This window comes from Pholis gunnellus, assembly GCF_910591455.1.
Source record: "Pholis gunnellus genome assembly, chromosome: 16".
Taxonomy (NCBI): Eukaryota; Metazoa; Chordata; class Actinopteri; order Perciformes; family Pholidae; genus Pholis; species Pholis gunnellus.
Window position 1 is genome coordinate 9817422 of NC_136543.1, and position 22863 is coordinate 9840284.

At 41.0% G+C, this 22863-nt stretch overlaps 5 protein-coding genes across 7 annotated transcripts; 3 read left to right on the forward strand and 2 right to left on the reverse strand.

The window, feature by feature from the left end:
- Positions 1–71: 71 nt before the first annotated feature.
- On the reverse strand, positions 72–1792 carry polr2k (RNA polymerase II, I and III subunit K). Its single transcript, XM_079176354.1, has 4 exons — positions 1727–1792; positions 1449–1517; positions 437–529; positions 72–329 (listed from the first exon to the last, which is right to left on the reverse strand). The coding sequence occupies exons 2-4, from the start codon at positions 1507–1509 to the stop codon at positions 307–309; spliced, it is 177 nt and encodes a 58-aa protein (XP_079032480.1). The 5' UTR covers positions 1510–1517; positions 1727–1792; the 3' UTR covers positions 72–306.
- A 298-nt stretch (positions 1793–2090) lies between these two features.
- Positions 2091–8216, forward strand: stk3 (serine/threonine kinase 3). Of its 2 annotated transcripts, none has more exons than XM_079175461.1 (11): positions 2091–2223; positions 2878–2958; positions 3107–3235; positions 3493–3607; positions 3753–3917; positions 4062–4229; positions 4330–4467; positions 4704–4829; positions 4921–5125; positions 5320–5513; positions 5627–8216. In XM_079175461.1, the coding sequence occupies exons 1-11, from the start codon at positions 2201–2203 to the stop codon at positions 5783–5785; spliced, it is 1503 nt and encodes a 500-aa protein (XP_079031587.1). In that variant the 5' UTR covers positions 2091–2200; the 3' UTR covers positions 5786–8216. The 2 variants fall into 2 exon arrangements, with proteins under 2 accessions (XP_079031587.1, XP_079031588.1); XM_079175462.1 differs by having other exon boundaries at positions 5633–8216.
- Positions 8217–8465: 249 nt separating this feature from the next.
- rida (reactive intermediate imine deaminase A) lies at positions 8466–12609 on the forward strand. Of its 2 annotated transcripts, none has more exons than XM_079175877.1 (6): positions 8466–8596; positions 9673–9778; positions 9959–10013; positions 10123–10191; positions 11599–11654; positions 12147–12609. In XM_079175877.1, exons 1-6 carry the CDS (start codon positions 8532–8534, stop codon positions 12201–12203), a joined length of 408 nt encoding a protein of 135 aa, XP_079032003.1. In that variant the 5' UTR covers positions 8466–8531; the 3' UTR covers positions 12204–12609. The 2 variants fall into 2 exon arrangements, with proteins under 2 accessions (XP_079032003.1, XP_079032004.1); XM_079175878.1 differs by lacking the exon at positions 8466–8596 and adding an exon at positions 8779–8912.
- A 44-nt stretch (positions 12610–12653) lies between these two features.
- On the reverse strand, positions 12654–18767 carry LOC306708608 (uncharacterized protein). The gene is made up of 4 exons (XM_079176475.1): positions 18406–18767; positions 15672–15890; positions 13437–13472; positions 12654–13344 (listed from the first exon to the last, which is right to left on the reverse strand). Exons 1-4 carry the CDS (start codon positions 18494–18496, stop codon positions 13331–13333), a joined length of 360 nt encoding a protein of 119 aa, XP_079032601.1. The 5' UTR covers positions 18497–18767; the 3' UTR covers positions 12654–13330.
- Positions 18768–19644: 877 nt separating this feature from the next.
- rpl30 (ribosomal protein L30) lies at positions 19645–21947 on the forward strand. The gene is made up of 5 exons (XM_079176511.1): positions 19645–19683; positions 19798–19846; positions 20379–20524; positions 20974–21104; positions 21847–21947. The coding sequence occupies exons 2-5, from the start codon at positions 19826–19828 to the stop codon at positions 21897–21899; spliced, it is 351 nt and encodes a 116-aa protein (XP_079032637.1). The 5' UTR covers positions 19645–19683; positions 19798–19825; the 3' UTR covers positions 21900–21947.
- The last annotated feature ends 916 nt before the right edge of the window (positions 21948–22863 follow it).

Here is a 22863-nt window from a genome sequence, read left to right on the forward strand (position 1 = left end):
TTGCTGACTTGTTGAGGTTATTAAGTGTATGTGTGTGATGAAATGAGAAAAAAAGTCAACACAGTCAAGACTAGTGAAAATCTTGTTTTTTAATAAACCAAAACCTTTCATCTGTTACTCTTGGGTAAAAAACCGCACTACTTGTGTCGCAATGAAAATGTTGAGCTTCAACCATAATTCAGAAATCTGTAGTCAGACCTGAAGGTCAGAACATATGGAGTTGTCAGTCAATTTATTTACATAGTCATACACTACAAAAATAGTACACAACAAAAACAATTATCAAAACGGCTGATCTCCTCGTCTTCATCGGGCATCAAAGACAACCACTGAAATCAAAGAGTCAAGGAAATGTACAGGTATAGCTCTCAGTTGATGCGTATAATTTATTATTAAAATCATTTTGCCATCACAGGATGTTGCATTCAAAGGATACATCTCTTTGTTCTCTTCTTGTACATGATCCTGTAACCGCACTCTCTGCACCGGATTGGATCACGGGCCTTAATTTCATTTTCAGTGTGACATTCTGCAAACAATAAAAGAATATTACAGAAAACATCCTATATATCCATTATTATTAGAAGATAATCGTTATGAGCTTTCTGCACACACGTCGGTATCAGAGTACATTTCGGCTGATACAAGAAATTTCAGAGCAGGAATGCACAACAAGGTTTGCAGTCATTTAGAAACAGTGTCTCTATTACATAGCTCGTCCACCAGAGATACAAGATGAACGCATCTTTGTTACATTTCTCAAAAAACAATAACAACAACACCCAAAACATCTAAGGGATCCCTATTGATGGAGTATCTGACAGGCTATAATAACTATGCAATTGTTCAGTTCATGCTGAAGCCTGGTGTGGATTGGTTGGTTGATGGGGATTCATTTATATGCAAAATAAAAATTTAATGAAAAATGTATATTACTTTTTTTTTTTTAAAGTGTGAATCATGTATTACAGCTTATTTAGAAACCAGTGATTTTAATTCCGGTTACATTGGCAGATTCATAAATGTTTAAAGGAAAATAGATTGTGTGAACTGTGTTATTGTAATGTGATATGAGGATTTTTAGTTTGTCAATGTGTCATGAAGTGACTCAACAAAATAATTTTGTGTACAGAAAAGTGAATTTGTTTATGTTGAGGTTACATCATATCTATACAGTATCAGTTCTGGCAGTGCATTTATTATTTTGTTGTAGACAAAGTACGTGGGTGTGCATATTTTGACTCTTTGTGAGTCTTTTTCTGTGAGGTTTTCATAAATGTTATGGTGTCTTGTAATCCTGAGCAGAGCTGAATGCATAACACACACGTACACGTACTGGCAGTGATAGAAGACGTATGTACTCTAGGTATGGTAAATTAGCATTGTTAGCAGCGGTGACGGCTGTAACGGTACAATAAACACCAACAAAAGCTACAATATAATGATACCTCCACATATGTAGATCATAGGCTGCTGTTTGGGCGGTTGCGCATCTTTCTGTGGATCCATTTTTGTTTCTATAAAACACAGAAGAAGCCATGTTGACACAATCACATCTGTGTGGTTACAGCATGCTAACACAGAAACAGCATGGTGTGTAACGTTACCGACAAGTGTAAAGCTGGAAGAATAGTGAACAAATGTATTTCAGAAGCCTCAAAATGCTGTATGAATATAGTACATATGAAAGACAGGGAAGGTGAAGATAACAAATAAGACATCTCACCGTTTTAACACGCTAAATGTTTACCTCTCTTTTTACATCACACACACTGCTGCATGTGCGCATGCGTACAACCGTCGTCCACCTCAGAGCAAAGTGGTCTGTGATTGGTCAGAAGATTCTGCGTCACGTTTAGCGTATTCTTTTCCTTTTTGAAAGACAACGTAAATTATATGAATACATGACAGATGCAATGGTATGTAATGGTGTTTGTTGTTTATTTATTGCAGGTTTTTCATTGTTTCTAGGTTTCGAAGGACAGACGGTATTTTTATTTTAAACTCCGGTCCACCAGAGGGCGCTGTCGGAATGTGTTTCCATTAAACGGCCCATCATCTGACGAACACTCAGCTGGCCCTCCGCTAGTTTTTGACAACAACGACTCTGTCGACAATGTTCACATCTTGACTACTGGCCCCAACACTGCCATAACTTACTATTAGTCCGTTTGCTTTTTATTATTTGAAGTTATACACCATGGAACAGTCTGCGCCCAAAAGGTTTGTATAGTTCCGACTGGTTTAAAACGTGCTTGCAAGCTATTAACTAGCTAGCTAAAAGGCTAACGTAGGCGGTAGCTGTCGCTCAGCTAGCTGATGCTAACTGAGTTAGCTTTACCAGTTTTCTGTCAAACATTCTACTTAATTAAGACGAGTTAACAATTATAGAGCTCACTCTTAACCAAAGTCACACGCCCAGTGTTAAAGCCTCTACTTATGTTTTAGCCTGTCTCGTTGTAGGGTAACTGTTAATGTTCGTTACTGCCTTTTATTGAGCGTTTTGATCTAACGTTACGTTATTATTTGGACATGTAAAAGTACAAAATACAAATAAATAAATTGTGTGAGTTGAAACTATTTTACACATCAGAGACCATATTACTCATCCTAAATATGATATAGTGTTTGTTTAAAGTGAACACATATGCAAACATTTGTTATTTACACATTTTAACACCTTATTTTGAATGAATTATTCCCTTAAAATCATTAATGAATGTGTATTACTGAATGTTAGGTGCTGGAAAGCACCCTGATTTTAAATTTCGGATGCTCCAATGCAATGGTATAGTGTTTTAGATTGGTTTCACTACTTATTTTTTAAGTAACATTTATACTGAAGTTACAATTGATTTGTTCCATTTTTCTTTTCAGCAAGCTGAAAAAGCTGAGTGAGGACAGCTTGACCAAGCAGCCAGAGGAAGTGTTTGATGTTTTAGAGAAACTCGGTGAAGGGTACGATGTTTTTCTCATGACTAACCTCTGTTTCCACTCGTGTGCCATTGTCTGAAACTATTTTAAGTCCATCTGTACTTTTTAAAGATGCACCTCCTTTGTTGTGTTGTGCGTTTATTTGTTAATAATATCAAATGTTTGTGCTTAGTTCCTATGGCAGCGTGTTTAAAGCCATCCATAAGGAGTCCGGCCAGGTGGTGGCCATCAAGCAGGTTCCTGTGGAGTCGGATCTGCAGGAGATCATCAAGGAGATTTCCATCATGCAGCAGTGTGACAGGTTAGAGGAGAACGCAGCTTTCCCCCAAACTTCCAAATTCACCACATAGATTTTTGTCTTCAAAGGATCATATTTGCTTCCATAGTTCACTTTGCTTTAAGTTTGATGTTTGCTTTAACAGCATTAGTCAGCTACTGCAGCCTGAACAGCTCTCTGATGTCTTGATCTACGAGCGTTTTCTCACTTCTGCTGTTTTCGTTCTAAACGGAAACTCTGCTTCTCCTTTGATAAGCACTCTGTTTTGCATTTCCTTTTAGCCCGTATGTAGTGAAATACTATGGCAGCTACTTCAAGAACACTGACCTGTGGATTGTCATGGAGTACTGTGGAGCCGGCTCTGTGTCTGACATCATCAGACTGCGCAACAAGACGGTGGGTGCTTACAGAGATATCTGTGGTGCGTGTGCATGGCTGTACTAAAATCACACTTTCCTTACATATCCGGGTTAGTCTTATTTCTTCGTTTACTTTTGGATCATATTTAATCCACGTGTTTTCTCTTTCCTTCTCACATTAGTTGACAGAGGAGGAGATTGCCACTATCCTGAAGTCAACGCTGAAGGGTCTAGAATACCTTCACTTCATGAGGAAGATCCATCGGGACATCAAGGCAGGAAACATCCTCCTCAACACCGAGGGACACGCCAAACTGGCCGACTTCGGAGTTGCCGGACAGCTAACGGTAACATTATAGCAGTGGCTTGATGGTTTGTACCAGTGACGGCAAAGTGAATGTTCTTCTTTTTAAACTTCCACTATGAATGTATAGTCTTTCACAAACTTCAAGTTCATAATTGTGATTCCAGCTTTGTTTTTTCCTCCGAAGGACACTATGGCAAAGAGAAACACTGTGATCGGTACTCCCTTCTGGATGGCCCCAGAGGTGATCCAGGAGATCGGCTACAACTGTGTTGCTGACATCTGGTCCCTGGGCATCACGTCCATAGAGATGGCCGAGGGCAAACCTCCCTACGCTGACATCCATCCCATGAGAGTGAGTGTACACACGTTTGTTCAAGAAACAGCTCAGACCCGAAGCAGGACTTTTTGTGATTCCACCTGACTTTTTTTGAAACCTCTTTGCTTTCCTCCAGGCGATCTTCATGATCCCCACCAACCCGCCTCCAACGTTCAGGAAGCCGGAGATCTGGTCGGACGAATTCACGGACTTTGTCAAGAAGTGTCTGGTCAAGAATCCAGAGCAGAGAGCGACCGCCACGCAGCTCCTACAGGTTGGAGGAAGGACGGACACACACACACACACACACACACACACACACACACACACACACACACACACACACACACACGCAGATATAAACTTGTAAGAGCAGAACATAAACACCCCTGTGTACGCACTCAGTGACACTCTGATGTAGGAATACTTTAAGTAAGTACATGCAAGAGGTGAACAAAATACCATGGATGCTCCATTTGTGTTTACACTGTTTTGTTGCTTTTTGTCCAGCACTCATTTATAAACCAAGCCAAGCCGGTCACAATCCTGAGAGACTTGATCACTGAGGCCATGGAGATGAAAGCCAAGAGGCAGCAGGAGCAGCAGAGAGAGCTGGAGGAGGAGGACGACAACTCTGTACGTACGCGGAGACGTTCACAATACAGTTTGTGTTAATGACTTAATTAAACGGCTGTATGTTGAGGCCATGTGACCGAATGTCTTCCAGGATGAGGAGACGGAGGTGGACTCTCACACTATGGTGAAGTCGGGCTCAGAGGGGGCAGGAACCATGCGGGCCACCAGCACCATGAGCGATGGCGCCCAGACCATGATTGAACACGGCAGCACCATGCTGGAGTCGGACCTGGGCACCATGGTCATCAACAGTGATGATGATGATGATGAGGAGGAAGACCAGGGATCCATGAGGAGTGAGCACACACATAATGTTGATTCAGATATGGGGAGAAAAGGGATGCACATCCGCTGCCGCTACAACAGCTAAATAAATGCTCGAGCCACCAGGAGAGTGTTAATGTTATTAGCTTTTCTTGTCTGTAATATTGTCATATGGGGATGGCAAATGCAGGGTACTAAGAGTTGAAAACCTCTCCCTCCTCCACAGGACACGCCACCTCTCAGCAGCCAATACGGCCGTCCTTCATGGACTATTTTGACAAGCAGGACTCCAACAAGGCGGCCCAACAGCAGGAGAACTACAACCACAACCAGCCGCAGGAGCAGCCCGGCTACCACATCCAGTCCAAGAACGTCTTCCCCGACAACTGGAAGGTGCCCCAGGACGGAGACTTTGACTTTGTGAGTAACGTCTTCTGTGAGCATGTGATGGTATATACAGCAGTGCCTCAGCAGCAGTTCTTACACTAAATATGACTCATTGTCTGTGTTCCTAATTGTGTGCTGTCGCCCAGCTAAAGAACTTGGACTTTGAGGAGCTGCAGCTGCGTCTGACTGCCTTGGATCCCATGATGGAGCGGGAGATTGAGGAGCTCAGGCAGCGCTACACCGCCAAAAGGCAGCCCATCCTGGATGCCATGGATGCCAAGAAGAGACGACAACAGAACTTCTGAGTGCCTCTCGCGCTAGTCTTCACCACAAAACTTACATCCCATTGACTCAGAGGAACTAAAGATGACCGTATTGTCTTTGTCTGCTGTTCTAATTTCCTGCTAACTGGCCTCTAAATGAAGTTAGGTGCCTCTCTTACATCCATTTTGGCTCCTGGAATCTACACTCGTCTGCCTTGTTTCCACACTTCGTCTAGATGCTGTTGCACCATATCGAAGTCTTATATTTGTTTCTACACTTCCTGTAAAGTTGCTTTCCCATGAATGATACTCAGGACTGAGGCCAAAGAGAGCACTAAGGCTATTATACGTCTGAACGTCACAGCATGAGTTCCCCCGTCATCACATCAGGGAGCCTATCAGGCAGTAGCAGCAGCGTAATCACAGCGGTCCATGACATGTGGTCTTTTTTTCCTCAGACTTTTCACTTTCAATGTAAATATAATATAGAGCCTAGTTTGGAAATGCCTGCAACAAAAAGCTGTGGAGGCTTGTCCATGACCAAAGACAATCAAGATGATGTTTATAGTGGAGAATGCCTTAAAATAATGAAAAACCGGTCAGGTGGTTAAATCCATTTCCTCACTTGGAGATGAGTCGGAAGTGGACTGAGGAAAGCTGTTAGGACGGAGAGAGAAATGGCGGTAGTGAAGAACGGATCATGCATGTTTTCAGGGTTGGATCAGAACATTTGAAACTATTTTTATTAGTCTTATCATTTATTTAATTACGTTTCTTTGGGGGGCTTCTTTTAAACATCCAGTGCACTGTCTCTATATATTGACTCCATGCATCTCGGTGCCTCATAACACACCTGTACCACTTACCCTGATGTTTAAAAGTCAGAGCTTTAACTTGACAACATGATCCACTTTACACAAATTAAAACCAGAGATGGCACCAAAATTAATTCTGAAGTTTAAAAAAAGAAAAGGGCAAGCGAATGCATTCCAGAACACTGCAGATTTATTCCACGGTTGTAATAATTATGTTTTCTGTTATTGTGCCGCACATTGATTAAGTTCAGATTGCAATATAACTTTCTAAAATGTGTGGAGCCGTCTCGTATGCACAGCATCAGTGAAGAGAAAGAGGAAGCCAATGAACGGATTCATGGTTGTAGTCAAAGAAAGAAAAACACACCAGGTTAAGATGAAAGACTCAAGTGTCTGACTGATGCTGTTTATTTTTAGAAAAACAGAGAAGCTGCAGACACACCTTTTAATATTAAAGACTTAATCAGCTGCAGCTTATATCAACGTTTCATCAGTTATGATTGAGAATGTGATGTTTTTGTTTTCCACAGTACATTTAGGTGTGATTATTGATGAAGGAATGAAGATATTGTTACTGTTTATGCTCATTTTTAACAGATTAACACAAAACTGTTGATTTCAGTGATCGACTGTTTTTACTGAAGCAAATTAAGGGAAAATCCAAACTGGTAGTTTATCTTGTGCTTATCCTTCAAAAAACATATTTGCTGGAATCTGATTCTCAGCTCTCACATATTGTCATTATGGGCCTCCAAAAAACAATGTCAGTTGGACTTTATTTTGAATGTTAAATGGAAAGCTCTTACTCTTCATGAGGGAAACAAACTGCGCTGTTCTGGTTGTCGTTTAGTTCTGTCGATGACCCTTTGAATGGATTTTTACTTTGACTACATGTACAATACGTCTGCAGGTTGCTGTTACATACGAATGTTAATATGCAGTCTTTATGGTTCAGCACATACTCGCTGCATATTAATCAACATTTTGATATAATCTTATGAATAGAGCTGTTACACTATCTTGCGTATCTGATGGACAATGTGGCTAAAATGAGCTGAAACTTTAAAACACTTGAATCCAATCTTTCTTTTCTTTAAACCCGCTCTTTCACAGAAATCATTAACTTTCTTGTCATAAATTAATTCTGCGGTGCTTTGGCAACACATGCATTCACAATTTATTTATTAAATGTGTTTCAAACTTTTCATTTTGTGACACTGGTTTAAATATGGTAGCTGATTAGGCTGTTAATATTTCTGCCCTTTGTCGAATATGGCTTGATTTCTGCGTTTTCTAGACTATGCATGTTTATAGTTGTGTTTGCTATTTAGTGGAATGTTTCTAACTGAGCGCTGTTAATATGGAAGCTGGATTTTCAGCTTTAACAGAAACTATTTGCTCTGTACTATTTTTAAAAGCCCCCATCTGAAACATGACACTGCGGAGAATCTGCCATCGTATGTGTAGTTATCTGAAATCACGGTTTGATATATGTAGCTATATGATTTATTTCTCTGTTTCTGCAATATAATGACTCGAGAGTGAAGAGTGGAATGTAAGCATTAATGTTTGAACCACCTAATTTATTATCTTTTCTTTGTAATACTTTATTTTGAACAGGTGCAAGAAATAATAAAAGTTACTTATAGTTAACCATATCTGCAGTGGAATCCTTTTCATCTTATCTCTGAGATCATAAAAGGAGACTTGAACCTCTGAGATGGACTCTACTACAATAGAAGCCTCCATGAACGACCACCTGTCGTACCGTAACTCTTCTACTATGGACGCCTCTATTTTCCGTTTGCACGAGATTCACAAAGATGTTTCTCCAGAAAAAAACCTGTTGGCAGACATTACGGTAAACTTTACGGCAACTGTTCCGGCTTTCTCTGCAACTTGTTGCACAACGCCTCCCTTCAGTCACAGCCAGTCTGCGGTGGAGAAAGTTCGTCAAACTAAATCAGGAAAACATGTCTGTCCTCAAGAGAAAGATCGTCAACACTACATCAGCCCCGGCTGCCATCGGTCCTTACAGGTAACTTACAAAATACAACATGCATATCTATTTATTTATAGCGACACGTGGCGTGCAGAAGCTGCTACTTACAAATGCTTCAATGAATGGAGGAATCAAAGGGACAGTCCAACGTTTGATCCGGGGCGGGTCTTAGGTGTACAATGAACTCACCTTCTTGACTTGACCTCATTAAAAAAAATAGTGTCAGAGCTGAACTTTCAGCAGAGCAGAAGAATCACTGCAGAGTAGAGACAGACAGCTGACTTGAAATGGCATCTATTCGTCGACAAACCCCCTACACTTCAAAAGCCCCTGTTAGACAGGGGATCTACAGGTGAGATTAATATCATGTGAAATACTTTACTTTATCTACAGAAATGCAAAAAAACAACAACAAAAAAAACAGTTTGGGTTCATAACTACTTGATTTAAACCAATTTAACTGAAATGATCAGTAATCATCTGACACAAATACAGCAGTTTAGTGTGTGTTCTTGTTTATTTCAGTTTGTGCACAATGTAAGGGGTGTTGTTGCTCCGGCCAATGGGCTGTCAGTGGGTGGAGTTACTTCAGACTGAATGGCCTCTGACTTATCTGATTTTAGATTCTAGGATTCAAGGTTACTTAGCCATTGTTGGTGTCTGGTGGTGACATTGTCGTATTGTCTTTCATTTGTCATAACATTTGACTTGATGAACCACCACAAAAACGTGTCACAGAATAGATGTGGGGTTTAGAAATGAAATCCAGGTCATTGAGATACTTAAAGTGCAGATAGAGTTTCAGAAAAAGCTTCTTCAAAAACGTTTTTTGTGACCATTTTTATGTCGTCTCCATTACTATATCAGCATGCACATTTACATGCTTCCCATTAATAAATGAGGAAACACAATATTAATTTATTCGGCAGTACATGTAGCAGTGGGAACATACACCAAAACATAATACAACATACTTTTATTTAATCAATACTATTCCTTTAAAAAAGGAATACTTTCTTTTGTTGCAATTTATGTTCGCTATGTGTTTCTCTCACATAAAGTATCCAGATCTAAGTTGTGTGTGTGTGTGTGTGTGTGTGTTTCATCTTCAGCCAGTCTGTGGTTGTGGACAGGACAATGTACATCTCGGGTCAGCTGGGGATGGATGTGGCCTCTGGTCAGCTGGTAGATGGAGGGGTGACGGCTCAGGCCAAACAGGTGAGGCGGGACAGATTATCCATTTCAGTCATCAGTGTGACATTATTTGCCAGAGTAGTAACATTATAAGTAACTGAAAGATAATCAAGAAGCTCAGATGTGTGCCACATGCTTTTGACCTCCACAAAACAAACTATCAAAACGTACACAGACCTGATCACAATATGTCTCATCCCTCAGGCTCTCGTCAATATGGGGGAGATCCTTAAAGCTGCTGGCTGTGACTACACCAACGGTGAGATGTCCGCCTGTTCAGGAACTCGGCTGCTGCTCATTTGTTTTCATATGATTTTGAATGTTCAAACAAAACAAACTGTCAGACGGAGTGAACTCTTTCATTTCAGTGGTGAAGACGACAGTGCTGCTCGCTGACATCAACGACTTCAACAGCGTCAATGAGGTCTACAAAACATGTAAGGAAATACTTTCTTTTTTCTCTCCTATTCTAATATATAAGAGCAGCCACACAGGGGCAGCCTTTAACTAACGTTGTTAGAGCTGCTGTTACAGCCATGTCACCTGTACAAGCAGCCCAGTTTATTCCTTTTTATATAAGCATCACTGCTGTGGTCACAGCCACTTGCACAAACACCTGAGTCACTGTTTGCCGTGAGACTGGGTTGTCACTTTGTTTTATCAAATGGATCGCTGGCTTGTTCCTTCCGATCCCTTTTCTTCTTTATAAAGTGTGTTGTTGTGGTTAAGGAGACTGCTCTTAAAGGAGAGGAAGTGGATTCAAGCCGGCATGTTGGCTGGCCTAGCTGACCGTTTGCTTTGTGGAGGGAGGTATGATCAGAGAAATTATAATCTAAATACTCTCAAATTGTCTTTATTGATGGTCATGCTACATCTTCCTATGTATGGAGCCAGAATAACTGTAGACCTTTACTGTAATCCTTTAATAATTTGATTTGATTCATCAAATCTGCAATCGCAGGATTGCATTATAAGACTGAAAGTAAATTTAATGAAAAGATTATTAAATCTGCCAATTTATAACTCTACTCCCTTATTATGACTTCAAATGATTAATTCATTTTTTAAATTTAAAATAGAATGGCAAAATTATTTTAAAATAATCTTTCACATTAAACTTTTTGTTATTCCATTAGCTAATGTGTACACAAATCATATTCCATCTACCAAAACATACAGTGTGGTCCATGCTGTAAAAGCATTGCGTTAAACTGAAGGATGTGTAAAACGTGTTCCACCTAATGAAGTGAAATCTACTGAAAACTTACAATAAAACACTGGGAACGTCTGTCATTATTCCAGCGGCACGCTCCACGATGCATACATGCGGTGTCTCATATTTCACCCAACATCTCTGAGAAGATGACAGGTTGACAGGTGAAGCAGTCACCTGACAGACAAGCTCATTCAGCCCTTCCTCTGCTGTATGAATGCAGCCTCCTCTCGCAGGCCGCTCAGTCTGGGCATTCCCTCCTGGATCACAACACACAGGTGTAATGGAAGCTGCAGTGCCCAGTGAGTTGTAAATGGACACCGCCATGCAGGCACACAGATGTAACTCGAGCCTCCCAGCAGGCTTTGCAGCGCGGGCCATTAACCCTCGGGTATAGTCTCCGAGCTCTCCCACCTCCCTCCTGACACAACCCTAAACCACAGCCAGGGAACTTTCCCTGACCCTGAAGAGAGGACGTATGCGATCCTAAATCTTTTTCTCCTGTCCTTTTTTAGTTTTGTTGTTGAAGTATGCATCATTAGAAAGTTGTACCCAGAAACCAAATACCCCATTTGCATATAGAGTCCTAGATTTACCTGGTGTTGTTGTAATGTAAATGTTTTCACTCCAGTTTTCATCAGCAACTTCCCAGCCAGAGCTGCCTACCAAGTCGCTGCTCTCCCCAGAGTAAGTACAAACAAAACCTGTACACCAACATAGAGCTGCAGTACCCTGTGGTATCGTTCATAGACATCAATACACATGGTGTTGTGGAGATTCGTGGTAGCTAGATGCACGCTCGTCCATCCGTTCCATGTGTTTTCCATCATCCGTGTGCAGCTGTTTTCACTATGAGCGGAGTAGGAAGTGGTGCTAAAGCATATTGTATTGTTTGGTTGGACTGTAATATATATACACAGCTATTTCATGGATCACCATTCAATTGTTGTGCAGACATTCATGGTCCCCTCGGGATGAATTGTTATAACTTTGGTGATCCCATGACTTTTCATTGTGGCATCATCAGGTCTGTTTATGACAAAATACCTGCAAAACTAATTCATACATTCCCATCAGCTCAGTTGTACTGTGTTTAGTGCTAATTAGCGAATGTTATTTGTATTACCCACAATGCCTTCCTTTCCTATGTCCTCATTGTCTCCTTCTTTTTGTCTTCAGGGTGGGCTGGTGGAAATTGAGGCGGTTGCTGTTGTCGGTCCTCTCTCAGACTCCTGACTAGACGGCCACATCGCAAACAAGTTGTAGTCTAACCATCACGTGACCTTTATAGTTGTACCGTGGAAGCCTTAATGTACTTCCAGATGACACGTTAAAGGCCAAACTAGGATCTTGTTAACTTCTCAGGTTTTCGCATTAATTAGTTTCTTAACTAAAGTCAGTATTATAACACTTTAGATTCAAACCCTTAACAATAGAGCAGCACCTAATTCACCAGGAAAAAACAAAACGTAATGATATTGTGTGACTGTATCTGTACAACCAGTCTAACATTCCCTGGTCACAGTGGTTCAGGGTCAAATCAACTTCCTCTTTGTGCTGTTTTTGGTTTTTCATTGTCTGTATTAACGTATTGTTAACACATTATAAAAGTGCAGTTCTCCCCAATAAACCTCTGATCCCAGACTGGTTATTTTGCCCTAAAACATCACCGACATATGTATTTAACCTGTATTAAGATATCAAAGAAAGTACACGTATTAGATGTCACTTTTTAGGTGGCCTCTTGAATTATTTGACAGTTCATAGCTTCTTACAGATTTCAGGGCGTCTTCCAGTAAGAAATTCTGACACATCAGAAACAAACTTTTCATGTATACGTTTATCTCATTTGTGCTCTTATATTAATGTTTACAGTCCTCAAAGCTCTTCATATTCATTACAAACATGGTTGTAAAATCAAAGCCAGCTACCCCAAAAATAACAGTTTAATAAATCAAATTTGGCTTTGTTTTCCTTTAGAATTATACGTTTGTGGAAAAGTTAAATCAAGAAAATCTGCGACTATAAATTTCTATAAGATAATGAAAGACATTTCAAAGAGTTTATCATTTAAGCTATCCTGAACTGATGTCATCTTCTGAAAATAAACACTAAGTGCCGTAGAACTCTGTATATGTACAGTTTGCTAGCAGAAATTGCAGCCATACACCGTCATGAGGGGAACAAGGCTCAGTGATGGCTGAGGAACCCTGACTGAAAGCATTTTATCACAGGGTCTGCATCTTGGCAACGAGGCGATGTCTTTCACACAATAACACCTACACATGCTTTCACTCGCACATACAACAACAAGGTACGACGTTTCCAACAAACTCATCTGTGCAGTCGTTTCATGTTGCACTTCATTCACTGGGAGCTGAAAACGAAAAGAGGGGAAGCACATTTAGGTGGCGAAGACGTTTTTATATGGGTCACGTGTCACTGTGTTGACATTGTAGCGCCACTCACCTGGTTCCTCCTCTGTCGCTGTGGCCTCAACTTGCTCTGTTAAGAAAGAAAGAGAAGGATTTGTACATGGGAACAACAAACAATCACATTTTAAAGGTGCGGTTCGCCTGGGGTGTTCCCAGATAAAGGACATGTCAAACATTCAACAGCAGCATCTCTTTCCTTGTTACTCTGGATAATTCAGAGAACAGACTGGAATCTCAACCCTGACCACTAACACATCCAGAGGTGGATGAGCTGCCATGTCCGCTCTGCTTATGTGAGACTCGATTCTCTCTCTCTCTCTCTCTCTCCCCCCCCCCACTGGCTGTGAAACGAAGGCACCAACGTGGTCGGTGGCCAGTGGAAGCCCTATACAGTATGTGTTGGCATGCTCTAGTTTCTCTGTGGACTCAGATTGCACCTTAATGAGACCACGATGACAACAACATGTGGGCAAGACAAACACACAAAGTGCATGCAGGCCATCCCAAGAGGGCGAGTTGGACCCCAAAAGGGGGGTCGAGATCAAGTGCAGACAAAGGTCAAGGAGAGTCCTGACTATTTTAAAATGAATTCATAAGCTGCTGATGAGTTTTGAACCTGTATGCACTATAGAAGGGATGGCACCTGCAGAGGATGACTGACTGAATAAATGCTTGAATGTATTGGTAGACCACAACAAAAGAAAAACAGCATCTTTGGAGGCAATGTGCAGTAATCTTAAGGATGCAATGTACTGTATTTCTCCTATTGCATAAGCGCACAGTGTACTGGCTTTGCTACCTTATCCATCTTTCTTCAATGGCCTGCGTCACAGTGGTAGACACTTTGCATTAGACAAAGAAGAGCTAATCTTGTGAACCCATCGGCATGCTTGTCATTTGCATCATGAAGCAATAAGTGAACTGATGGAAGTCAATGTAATGCAGCACTGTGTCACACAGCTCCCCTCGGAGCACTTCCATGTTTAGATGATCATTACATGTGCAGAGAGATCATCACTAGTCCCTCTGAAGAGCTCTCTTGGAATTTCGAGCAGGGATCGTTATGTTGCACTCACTAATTTGTAATTTAGCATATTCCCCTGTTACCAGAGCACCAGGAGAGGTAACAGGTTCCGTGTTTTCTCAAGAGACTACAAATGCCATGTGCTTAAAAGTATCCTGACTACATCATGTATTCAGCGTGGGAGGAAGTGTTAATGTCGTCCCTTAACAACAGAGCTGTCTTGGCTAAAGACAATTGTAATTCAATGCCTTCCAACCATTTTTGTGCTGACAACTTACGCAAATCAGGAGCTAATCCTGCGCCTACTAGTTAAAGTAAAATCTTTGGTTTACAGCCCTTAACAACATACATTAGTGATAGATCAACAGACTGTTCAGCCGTGAGTCCACCGCACCACTTTATACATCCTACAGGTGTACACTTAGGAAGAATATATTCTAAATACATTGTCAGGACTGAAGCTCAGTGAACAGACTCCCCTGTAAGTCCACACCTGAATAAAATAATATCATTTATAAAACAATTAGCACAATCTGATGATAGACTGTTACCTGATTAGGTGAACTCAACCCATACTCACAGTGTTGAGACAGATAGTTAAATTCTAACTAAATAATCAGATTGTGACTTATAAACACATTTGAATGGTCCGTCTCGGTGTGTTCCTTATAAGCCACGTCTGTGTGTTGTTGGTTACCGCCTGGTTACCACCATTGCAGTGGGACTGTAGGGAAGGGCGGAAGGGACATTATGTACCTGGGCGCTGTGGCAGCCCGCGTTAATTGGTTCACTATGCAGGAGGCGAAGCGGTGCTCAGGTTTCTGCCGGTCAACAATAACAATTGTACTTTAGTCCCTAATAAGTTCCCCTTCCCACATTGTGACTATCAGTATTCAATGACCAGTTTCACAGAGGAAATTATATCTTGTAACATTTTCTCTAAAATGTTTCCCCTTACAGAAAACAAGTTGATGTGTCACACAAACACACTTATCACCTTTGAGAAGTGTTCAATTGGTGAGATAGTGTATATAAAATAAAGCTCACAATTACAATTAGCTTTTTAAGGGCTCTGCTAACGGCTTCAAACTGGTCGTTTTGCTGAGATAAAGTGAGGATGGTCAACTAAAGATGTTGCAGAAGACTTAAAGGAAAACTGAATCCAAAGTTGAGTATGTTTGTCTGCAGCTGCAGTCTTTTGGGTGTATTGGGTTCAGGTTAATGATGTTTTTGACTCCGACCTACCTTGCTCAGGAGCTGCAGCTGCAGGGTCTGAGGAGCTATCTGCTGCTTCTGCTTCTGCTTCTGCAGGTGCAGCTGCTTCTGCAGCAGGCTGAGGCTCCTCCCCTGCAGGTGGAGCTGCAGCGGGTTCATCTGCTGGCTCCGCATCGCCGCCCTCGGCTGGTGTCTGGTCGGGAATAGTTTCGCTGTCCTCAGCTACTTTGCCATTTTCATTGGCCGCCCCTGTGAGGAACACAAGCATTAAAAACAAACATGATCCAAACAGACAGTGTGATGATAATGTAAAACTAATATATTAAATATAAAACTAGTTCAAATTACTACTTTGTCTGCAGTCAAGTGCGTGAATTATGTATCATATTGTTTCTGTTCATATCACGATCGAGAAGGCAAAATCTTTGAATGTAATAAAGATGAGAAACATTATCAAGTTTGCATAAAGCACAGGACCTTTTAACACAGTGAGAAGAAGTATGACACCGGGGTCAAAGGTCAAGGTAGTAATTGTTTTTTCTGGGGTGACCTATGGTAAACATGTCCCCGAATGATATTATTTTGTCTGCTTTGGGTGCACCTCTCCCCCTTGTTTCCTGTCATCTCTTTACTGTCTGTAATAAAAGTGTCCCACAAAAAATGTAAGTCTCTAAATCCTAACATCAAAGGATTAAACTCCAGTCTCTTACTGCTGGACCAAACAAAAAAGAGCAACAACAATGTGTACACTTTTCGGGAAACGTAACCATATATGATCAACTGTTCCCCCTTAAAATGACTGGGAAAATGATAAAACATATGTTTTGGCTACATGCCGCAGATCATTGGGAAGGAAGTAAAAAATTGAATAAATAGACCCCCCACTGACACGCAGAGGGTTAATCATTATGTGGATTGTTGTTAATTAACATTGACAGCCTCATACTGCACACTTCACAGCTCTATGGACAGGTTGCTGTGTATTTGATACTGTGCATGACTACCTTGTACGTATATTTTGTCTATTGGATTTGCATTGCAGGTATTTGCATGGATCCTAGAAGTCTGGACTGTCGATCGTCTAAGTGTGTATAAATGAGATACCTTTTCTGTTTTCATTTTGCATGATATTTGTCACAATACTTTCCTTAAAGGAGACTGCATTCTTTAAACGTTTAAATAAATGAACCTCGGGTTAATGGATGTCATCTCTCTACCTTGGGGATGAAAAGTAGCCTCAGGTGAAGGAAATGAGCCTGATGCAAAAAGAAGAAAACTCCCTGACACATTTCCATCTGACCTCTAAGACGACGAACACCTGGCTGGTCAATGCCATTCAGCTGATAAACCTGGAGAGAAGTTTGCAAGCAAAGTCAGAGGCTCTGCCATTATCTGTTGACATCAATGATGAGATACTTTATTGAGAGTAACTCTGAAACTTTCTTTCAGGGAGGACAGAGGTCAGTGTCAGCTGCAGGGCATGAGGCTGAACACACATTAGTGTCAGTTCCTCAGCTCACTATATCACTCTACAAAGCACAGTCATACGTACAGTCTCCATATTTCAGCATACTCACTTATGTGAGCATGCATGCATGTGTCGCCATGCTTTCATTGCATTGGCCTGTAATATCTCTTTAAGGAATGCAAAGAGAGAAGCAGAGCAAGAGGCACTTGCTCAGAGGCGATCCAACTTAGTGAATCTTTTACCAGTTTTTCACTTGCTTCGTCTTTGAGTTCTGTCAAATAATTCTTCAGCTGGCAGAACTGCAAACACTTGCAATTGCACACAACACAGATTCAGCCAATATACACATTTGACAGCCTCTGAATGTAAATTAAGTTCCTACTCTCCTTTAACACTGCTGAATGCAAACACAGGATCCAGTGTTGGTGTTTTATCTTGAAATGTGTGCTAGTTGGCACCACAACCGGGCCATCTCGGACCCACAACAACGGAGTGTCCAAAGCGGCTTCTCCATTTCCTGTTGAAACCGTAGACCGTTACCAAATCTGCTTTCATGCCACTGTCTCTCGCGGGGAGGACAGAGCCAGAAACTAATGACAATACACTTTCCCATCCTGTGACTGTGGAGCTCCGGCTCTCTAAAAATACAGACATCAGATAGTGTACCCACAGAGATACATCGGTGATCGTTTGCATGTAGACTGGGACTGGGTCCTTATCAGAGCAGCGTTCGCCACAGTATAATTATATAGATGATGTTACCCTAGTTGGAAACGGCAGTGAACTTCCACGATGACACCATTACAACCAACATTTTACTAGGCTAGATAGCATCAACAGAAATACAATAAAATACAAGTGCTTTTAGTAATAAATCTGATGTCAATAATCATTTTACACACATTTTGAATGGTTTCATCATACACAGATATGTCACAGCCATTACCATCTTGAAAGTGAAGCCAGGGATATTGCTTGGTCATAATTTACTGCTTAAATGTTTAGCGATGGATAATTTCACACTATGCAAAAATATATTATTGTTATTTTACATGCAAATTATTAAAGGTCCATGTCAAAATTCTTTTTGGGAAGTCATTGCTTCCAATGAACCCTTGACATCATAATATTATATTGAGAGCATTATTTCAGGTATTAATGTACAGTGTTCTGTGTGTGGCCACTTAAAACATGCTTGCAATGAATGCTACCTAGCTGCATAACATATATGTGTACTTCCCACATGTGCCACAAACATATGTATTACATTGCATGAGTGTAAAGCTTTGTCGTCACCTGTTGTGCTGGCTCCGTTGCTCTCCTCGGGCTTAGCACTGGGTCGAGTCGTATCTATCGCTGAAGTTTGAGAACTGGTGGAGCATCCCATCCTGCTCTGTGCACATAGAGGAATGGTTACAACTTCAGAGTTACGAGTTGAGGAGAGGTTGTAACTGCACTGATGACGTCGTGGATAGATATCGTCTCTGTAAATGGAGAGAACTCAAAACTATAGACAGATAATCCCCGGGAGGGGAACAAAAAGACACGCTGGTAATAAAATTCCTTTAGTCCCGTGCGTAAATGCGCATCATGGTTCTTTCTCCAAAAACGCGTTCAGCTATTTGTTTTGTGGCTACACGTAACGAAACAGTTGGGCATGCCGGTGAAGTGTGTCTTCTGTTGTGTACTGTAACTTAGGCAGTTTCCAGGAGGCTGGCGCAGGGACAAAAATACATTATTCAGTCAGTGTGCAGCCTCTTGGGGCGGGGAAAGGGAACCTGTGGCCTCGCAAAAACTATTAACTAGGCCCACTGTTGACGTGCCTTTGAGCAAAATCTCGCAGAGTTAATCTACTGGTAAGCATTGAAATCCTAAATGTAGCAATACCACACTATACTCCATGGGAAGTAAAAGTCAATGATTCATAAAATCCCTAACAAAACCAAAATGAACCTAAAGTATAAATAGTCACCATTAAGCATCAGAAGGGCCCCTGTTAGAGTGTTTTATTGGGTTGTTAATTTTGATTCATAACCGTTCAGCATTTTAATGTTGTAGCTACTTTAAGTCGTTTTAAAAAGCCTACGTATATATTCGTAGTCAAATCAATAAGGCAATGTATATTTTAGAAGTAACAGTATCTTTTGTGTGTAAAATGGATAGATGGAATGCAGCTTTAAAAAGATCCCTGCCTTTACAGAAATGTAATGTAAACGGTTCACTCAGATAGGCCTTAATGTGTTTTTTGTTTAGCTTTAATCAGTGTCCACGTTGCATTTGGTAAAGTTGATTTTATTCAATTATTCTGAAAATGTTCATTGTTGTTGTTGTTGTATATATATTTTAGTATGAGATCTTTGGGGGGATTTTGTCTCATTAATTCTCGCTGTAGACTGTTGTTCATTCGTTGTAATTATATATTTTAAAATAGTCCTATATCGATTTAAAGTTATCTGAACCATCTGCAGTGAGTATCCTGCGCAGTACTCGTCTGCGCAGGCCAGCGGAACGATAGCAGCGCAGTGCACCATGGGACTTCCTTTCTCTCCGAGGCCATATTGGAGTTAACTTACAGTAAGACGAGCTCTGAGTTTTCTGATTAAAAGTGACCAGGATTTGTCAAATTTAACATTTTGTTACCATCCAGACATTAACGATAGTCTTCTCCTTCCCTCCTCTCGCCCGCAGGTTGGCCGGTCAGGACTAAACCGCAAAAATGGTGGCCGCAAAGAAAACGGTGAGTGGCGTTGGCTCGGCCCGTAATGCACGCGCTGCTTCATGGCCAGGCTGCTGCTTCACGTGGAGACGTGTTTCTGTCAGGGCCTGCTAGCTAGCAATGTAGCTCTCCGTGTAAACGTATTATTTAAACTCAAAATGTATATTTTTTGGTGTTAAATCAATCCCACTGCAAATATATGAAAGCATGTATCGACCGTGTCTTCGTTTACTCGCATCCACCGTCTGTTCGTCGACTAACATTTGTAGCTGTAATACTGCAACGGTGTAACACCGGCAGTGTAACTAGCTAATGCTAGGTTGCTATATCTAACAGAAACATGTCAATATGGTGTCAACAATCCCTGCTAATTGTACGTTATCAACATATTAAATGTGCTGACCTCCTTGTGTTCGTTTTTTAAATGGTAAATGTAGTATTCCCACAGTTTGGTGTAGTGTGAACACGACGATGAACAAAAGGTGCAGGTTAGATAGCGTTTCATAGCTTGTGTGCTGTCACTAACTTGAGGTATGTATATCTGTTTATTCAGAAAAAGTCCATGGAGTCCATTAACTCCCGTCTCCAGCTGGTGATGAAGAGTGGAAAATACGTCCTGGGCTACAAACAGTCCCAGAAGATGATTCGTCAGGGAAAAGCCAAGCTGGTTATCCTGGCCAACAACTGCCCAGCCCTCAGGTATATGAGGAACATCAATACATTCATATTTGTTCTATTAATGTATACAATTATATTTAATGTTAGTTGTTAGCAAGTAGTTGCACCAGAGTGTTAATGTGACCAATGAGTCATTATGTAGCATCAACAACGTGTTATTAGCACACTGCTTTACAAGTTGGTGTGCTTGTGTAAAGTTATGCTACATGTTCAAAGATCGATTTCAAAACTTTTAAACCAGTTAGTCTGATTTATCTGTTAAGGTATCGGTGCCATTTCACAGGTCGGCTTCAATGCCGTTGTTGTGAAGCACCACAGGTCTAAAAGGCTGATTCTATTGAAATGTGTCCAGTTAATCACTGATAATCACTGACTCATTTTTTTTTTGGGGGGGGGGGGGGGGGGCAACGTTTCTGTATTTGTGTCTGCTGCTTTGACTCACATGTTTCCCTCGTCTCTGTCCCCTTCAGGAAATCTGAGATTGAGTACTATGCCATGCTGGCCAAGACTGGTGTCCATCACTACAGTGGGAACAACATTGAGCTCGGCACAGCCTGCGGCAAATACTTCAGGGTGTGCACACTGGCGATCATTGACCCTGGTGAGTACCTACTCAGTATGGTGCAGTTCATTTCTAAACTTTATCCTTTCGCACAAACATTGAGCTTTGTGATTGAGCTTTTTGGGATATTGTCCTCTGAGGAGTGGTCCCAGCGAGTCTGTTTGACAGACCGTAACCTCTAAAAACACCAATAAAGTTTTCAACTACAACACTATATTTAAGTGATTCATGACAGAATATGCATTTCCATACAATGAACATGTTCGCCTATATGCATATTAGTATTCTGTTACCAACACAATGGCATTCAACACATCTATTCAAGACAGAGAGGTCAGATGAAAATGTTTATAACATGAGATTCATTGTGTTTTTAATGTAATTTAGTGGCTTCTAATGTGAAACAGTTCTGTGTTTGACATGCAGCTCAACAAATTACACTGCAAAAATGTCTCTATTGACCGAACTTAAAATATTTTGGGTTACGGGTTAAACTGAGGTTTGATAAAACGCTTGAATAATCACTTGGTTTCCTCTGTGCTGTGGGACCTGCTCATGAGTTATGGTCCAGGTCAGGACTGGTGGTTCGTCAAGTCTATCAGTGCTTTGTGGACAGTTCATGGATGCTCAGTTGGGTACTTTTACCCGTATTGCTAACTTAATGTACTAATATGACATAATATAAAATCTTTTTATGCAGGGATATAGTTGGATGTCTTTGCATTGTATATGTGGACATTTTTCTTTTGCTCTGCTGACTTTTTGTTCCTTTCCTCTTCAGGCGATTCTGACATCATCAGGAGCATGCCAGACCAGCAGCAGCCACCTCAGTAGAGCTGGTCCCCCACCCCGTTGTTATAAATAAAGTCGGCGTTAACAGTTCATGCTGCCATCATTTCTTTTCTGATATCGAGATACATGACACACCTGTCCAGAGACAATCCTGCAGGTGTCCACCAGAGAGCATCAGTGTCGCTGCCGTGACTTTGTCAGATGACGTTGTTCAATTAACAATTTCAATGTTCGTGTGAGGGATTTCCTCTCAATTCTATAACACTGTTTACAATATGGGACTTAAATGGAGAAGAGTAGGAGAAATCATTCTGGACACCAGATTTTAAACAGTTGATCTTGAGAGTCAAATAAATCTTTTAGAGTGTTTATTTTCTAACTTCTGTAAACCTCGGGGATGACGGTTGGCCGTATTAGCTGGGTGTAAAAGAAGCAAGGACTCTCCTTTCAGAGGTATTAAAGGCTTTAGAGTGTGACGTCTGCCTCTGTCACACAAGCCGGTGAAGTCCTCTGGCTTGAGTGTAAGAATATACTAAGAAGATGTAAACGAATAATAAAATGGATCGAATTTGTTGGATCTATTTATGTTTAGTTTCTGAGCCAAGCAGACTTTAAATAATAGAAAAATGTCGCCATAAATCTAAATTGAATGGCCAAAAATCAGTCCTTCCAAATCATGGTTGCTGTACATTTTTAAAAGCAGTTATGTTGAAAGAGGCTGTGTTCACACCACGAATGGGTTGGAACTCTGTTAAATACATAACTTCAGAGAGTGATTAATAGCGTGAAAGACTGCCTTGCTGAAGGGCAGTTTGGTAGCATTGGTTGATAAAGCCTTATCTGTAACTGCTGATGGACATAAAATGGAGGCTAACTAAAGCCTGTTTGGGCTTTTTCCAAAGAAAATAATTGAATACTAGTTGACAAAACGATCTCCACTCAAGGTCAACTTAATCTCTTCACCATATCAAGCTTAACTTCAAAGCCTAAATGGACAAGAAGTCCT

Excerpts from the sequence above, each read along its gene's own strand:
- polr2k (XM_079176354.1), bottom strand. The coding sequence starts at position 1,509 with ATGGATCCACAGAAAGATGCGCAACCGCCCAAACAGCAGCCTATGATC. Across the intron at positions 530-1,448 it reads TATGATCTACATATGTGGAG|AATGTCACACTGAAAATGAA; the intron begins GTATCATTATAT and ends TATTGTTTGCAG. Across the intron at positions 330-436 it reads CAAGAAGAGAACAAAGAGAT|TGGTTGTCTTTGATGCCCGA; the intron begins GTATCCTTTGAA and ends CTTTGATTTCAG.
- stk3 (XM_079175461.1), top strand. The coding sequence starts at position 2,201 with ATGGAACAGTCTGCGCCCAAAAG. Across the intron at positions 2,224-2,877 it reads GAACAGTCTGCGCCCAAAAG|CAAGCTGAAAAAGCTGAGTG; the intron begins GTTTGTATAGTT and ends TTTTCTTTTCAG. Across the intron at positions 5,514-5,626 it reads AGGACGGAGACTTTGACTTT|CTAAAGAACTTGGACTTTGA; the intron begins GTGAGTAACGTC and ends GCTGTCGCCCAG.
- rida (XM_079175877.1), top strand. The coding sequence starts at position 8,532 with ATGTCTGTCCTCAAGAGAAAGATCGTCAACACTACATCAGCCCCGGCT. Across the intron at positions 9,779-9,958 it reads TGACGGCTCAGGCCAAACAG|GCTCTCGTCAATATGGGGGA; the intron begins GTGAGGCGGGAC and ends CTCATCCCTCAG. Across the intron at positions 11,655-12,146 it reads AAGTCGCTGCTCTCCCCAGA|GGTGGGCTGGTGGAAATTGA; the intron begins GTAAGTACAAAC and ends TTTTGTCTTCAG.
- LOC306708608 (XM_079176475.1), bottom strand. The coding sequence starts at position 18,496 with ATGGGATGCTCCACCAGTTCTCAAACTTCAGCGATAGATACGACTCGA. Across the intron at positions 15,891-18,405 it reads CAACGGAGCCAGCACAACAG|GGGCGGCCAATGAAAATGGC; the intron begins GTGACGACAAAG and ends TGTTCCTCACAG. Across the intron at positions 13,473-15,671 it reads AGCTGCAGCTCCTGAGCAAG|AGCAAGTTGAGGCCACAGCG; the intron begins GTAGGTCGGAGT and ends CTTTCTTAACAG.
- rpl30 (XM_079176511.1), top strand. The coding sequence starts at position 19,826 with ATGGTGGCCGCAAAGAAAACG. Across the intron at positions 19,847-20,378 it reads TGGTGGCCGCAAAGAAAACG|AAAAAGTCCATGGAGTCCAT; the intron begins GTGAGTGGCGTT and ends CTGTTTATTCAG. Across the intron at positions 21,105-21,846 it reads ACTGGCGATCATTGACCCTG|GCGATTCTGACATCATCAGG; the intron begins GTGAGTACCTAC and ends TTTCCTCTTCAG.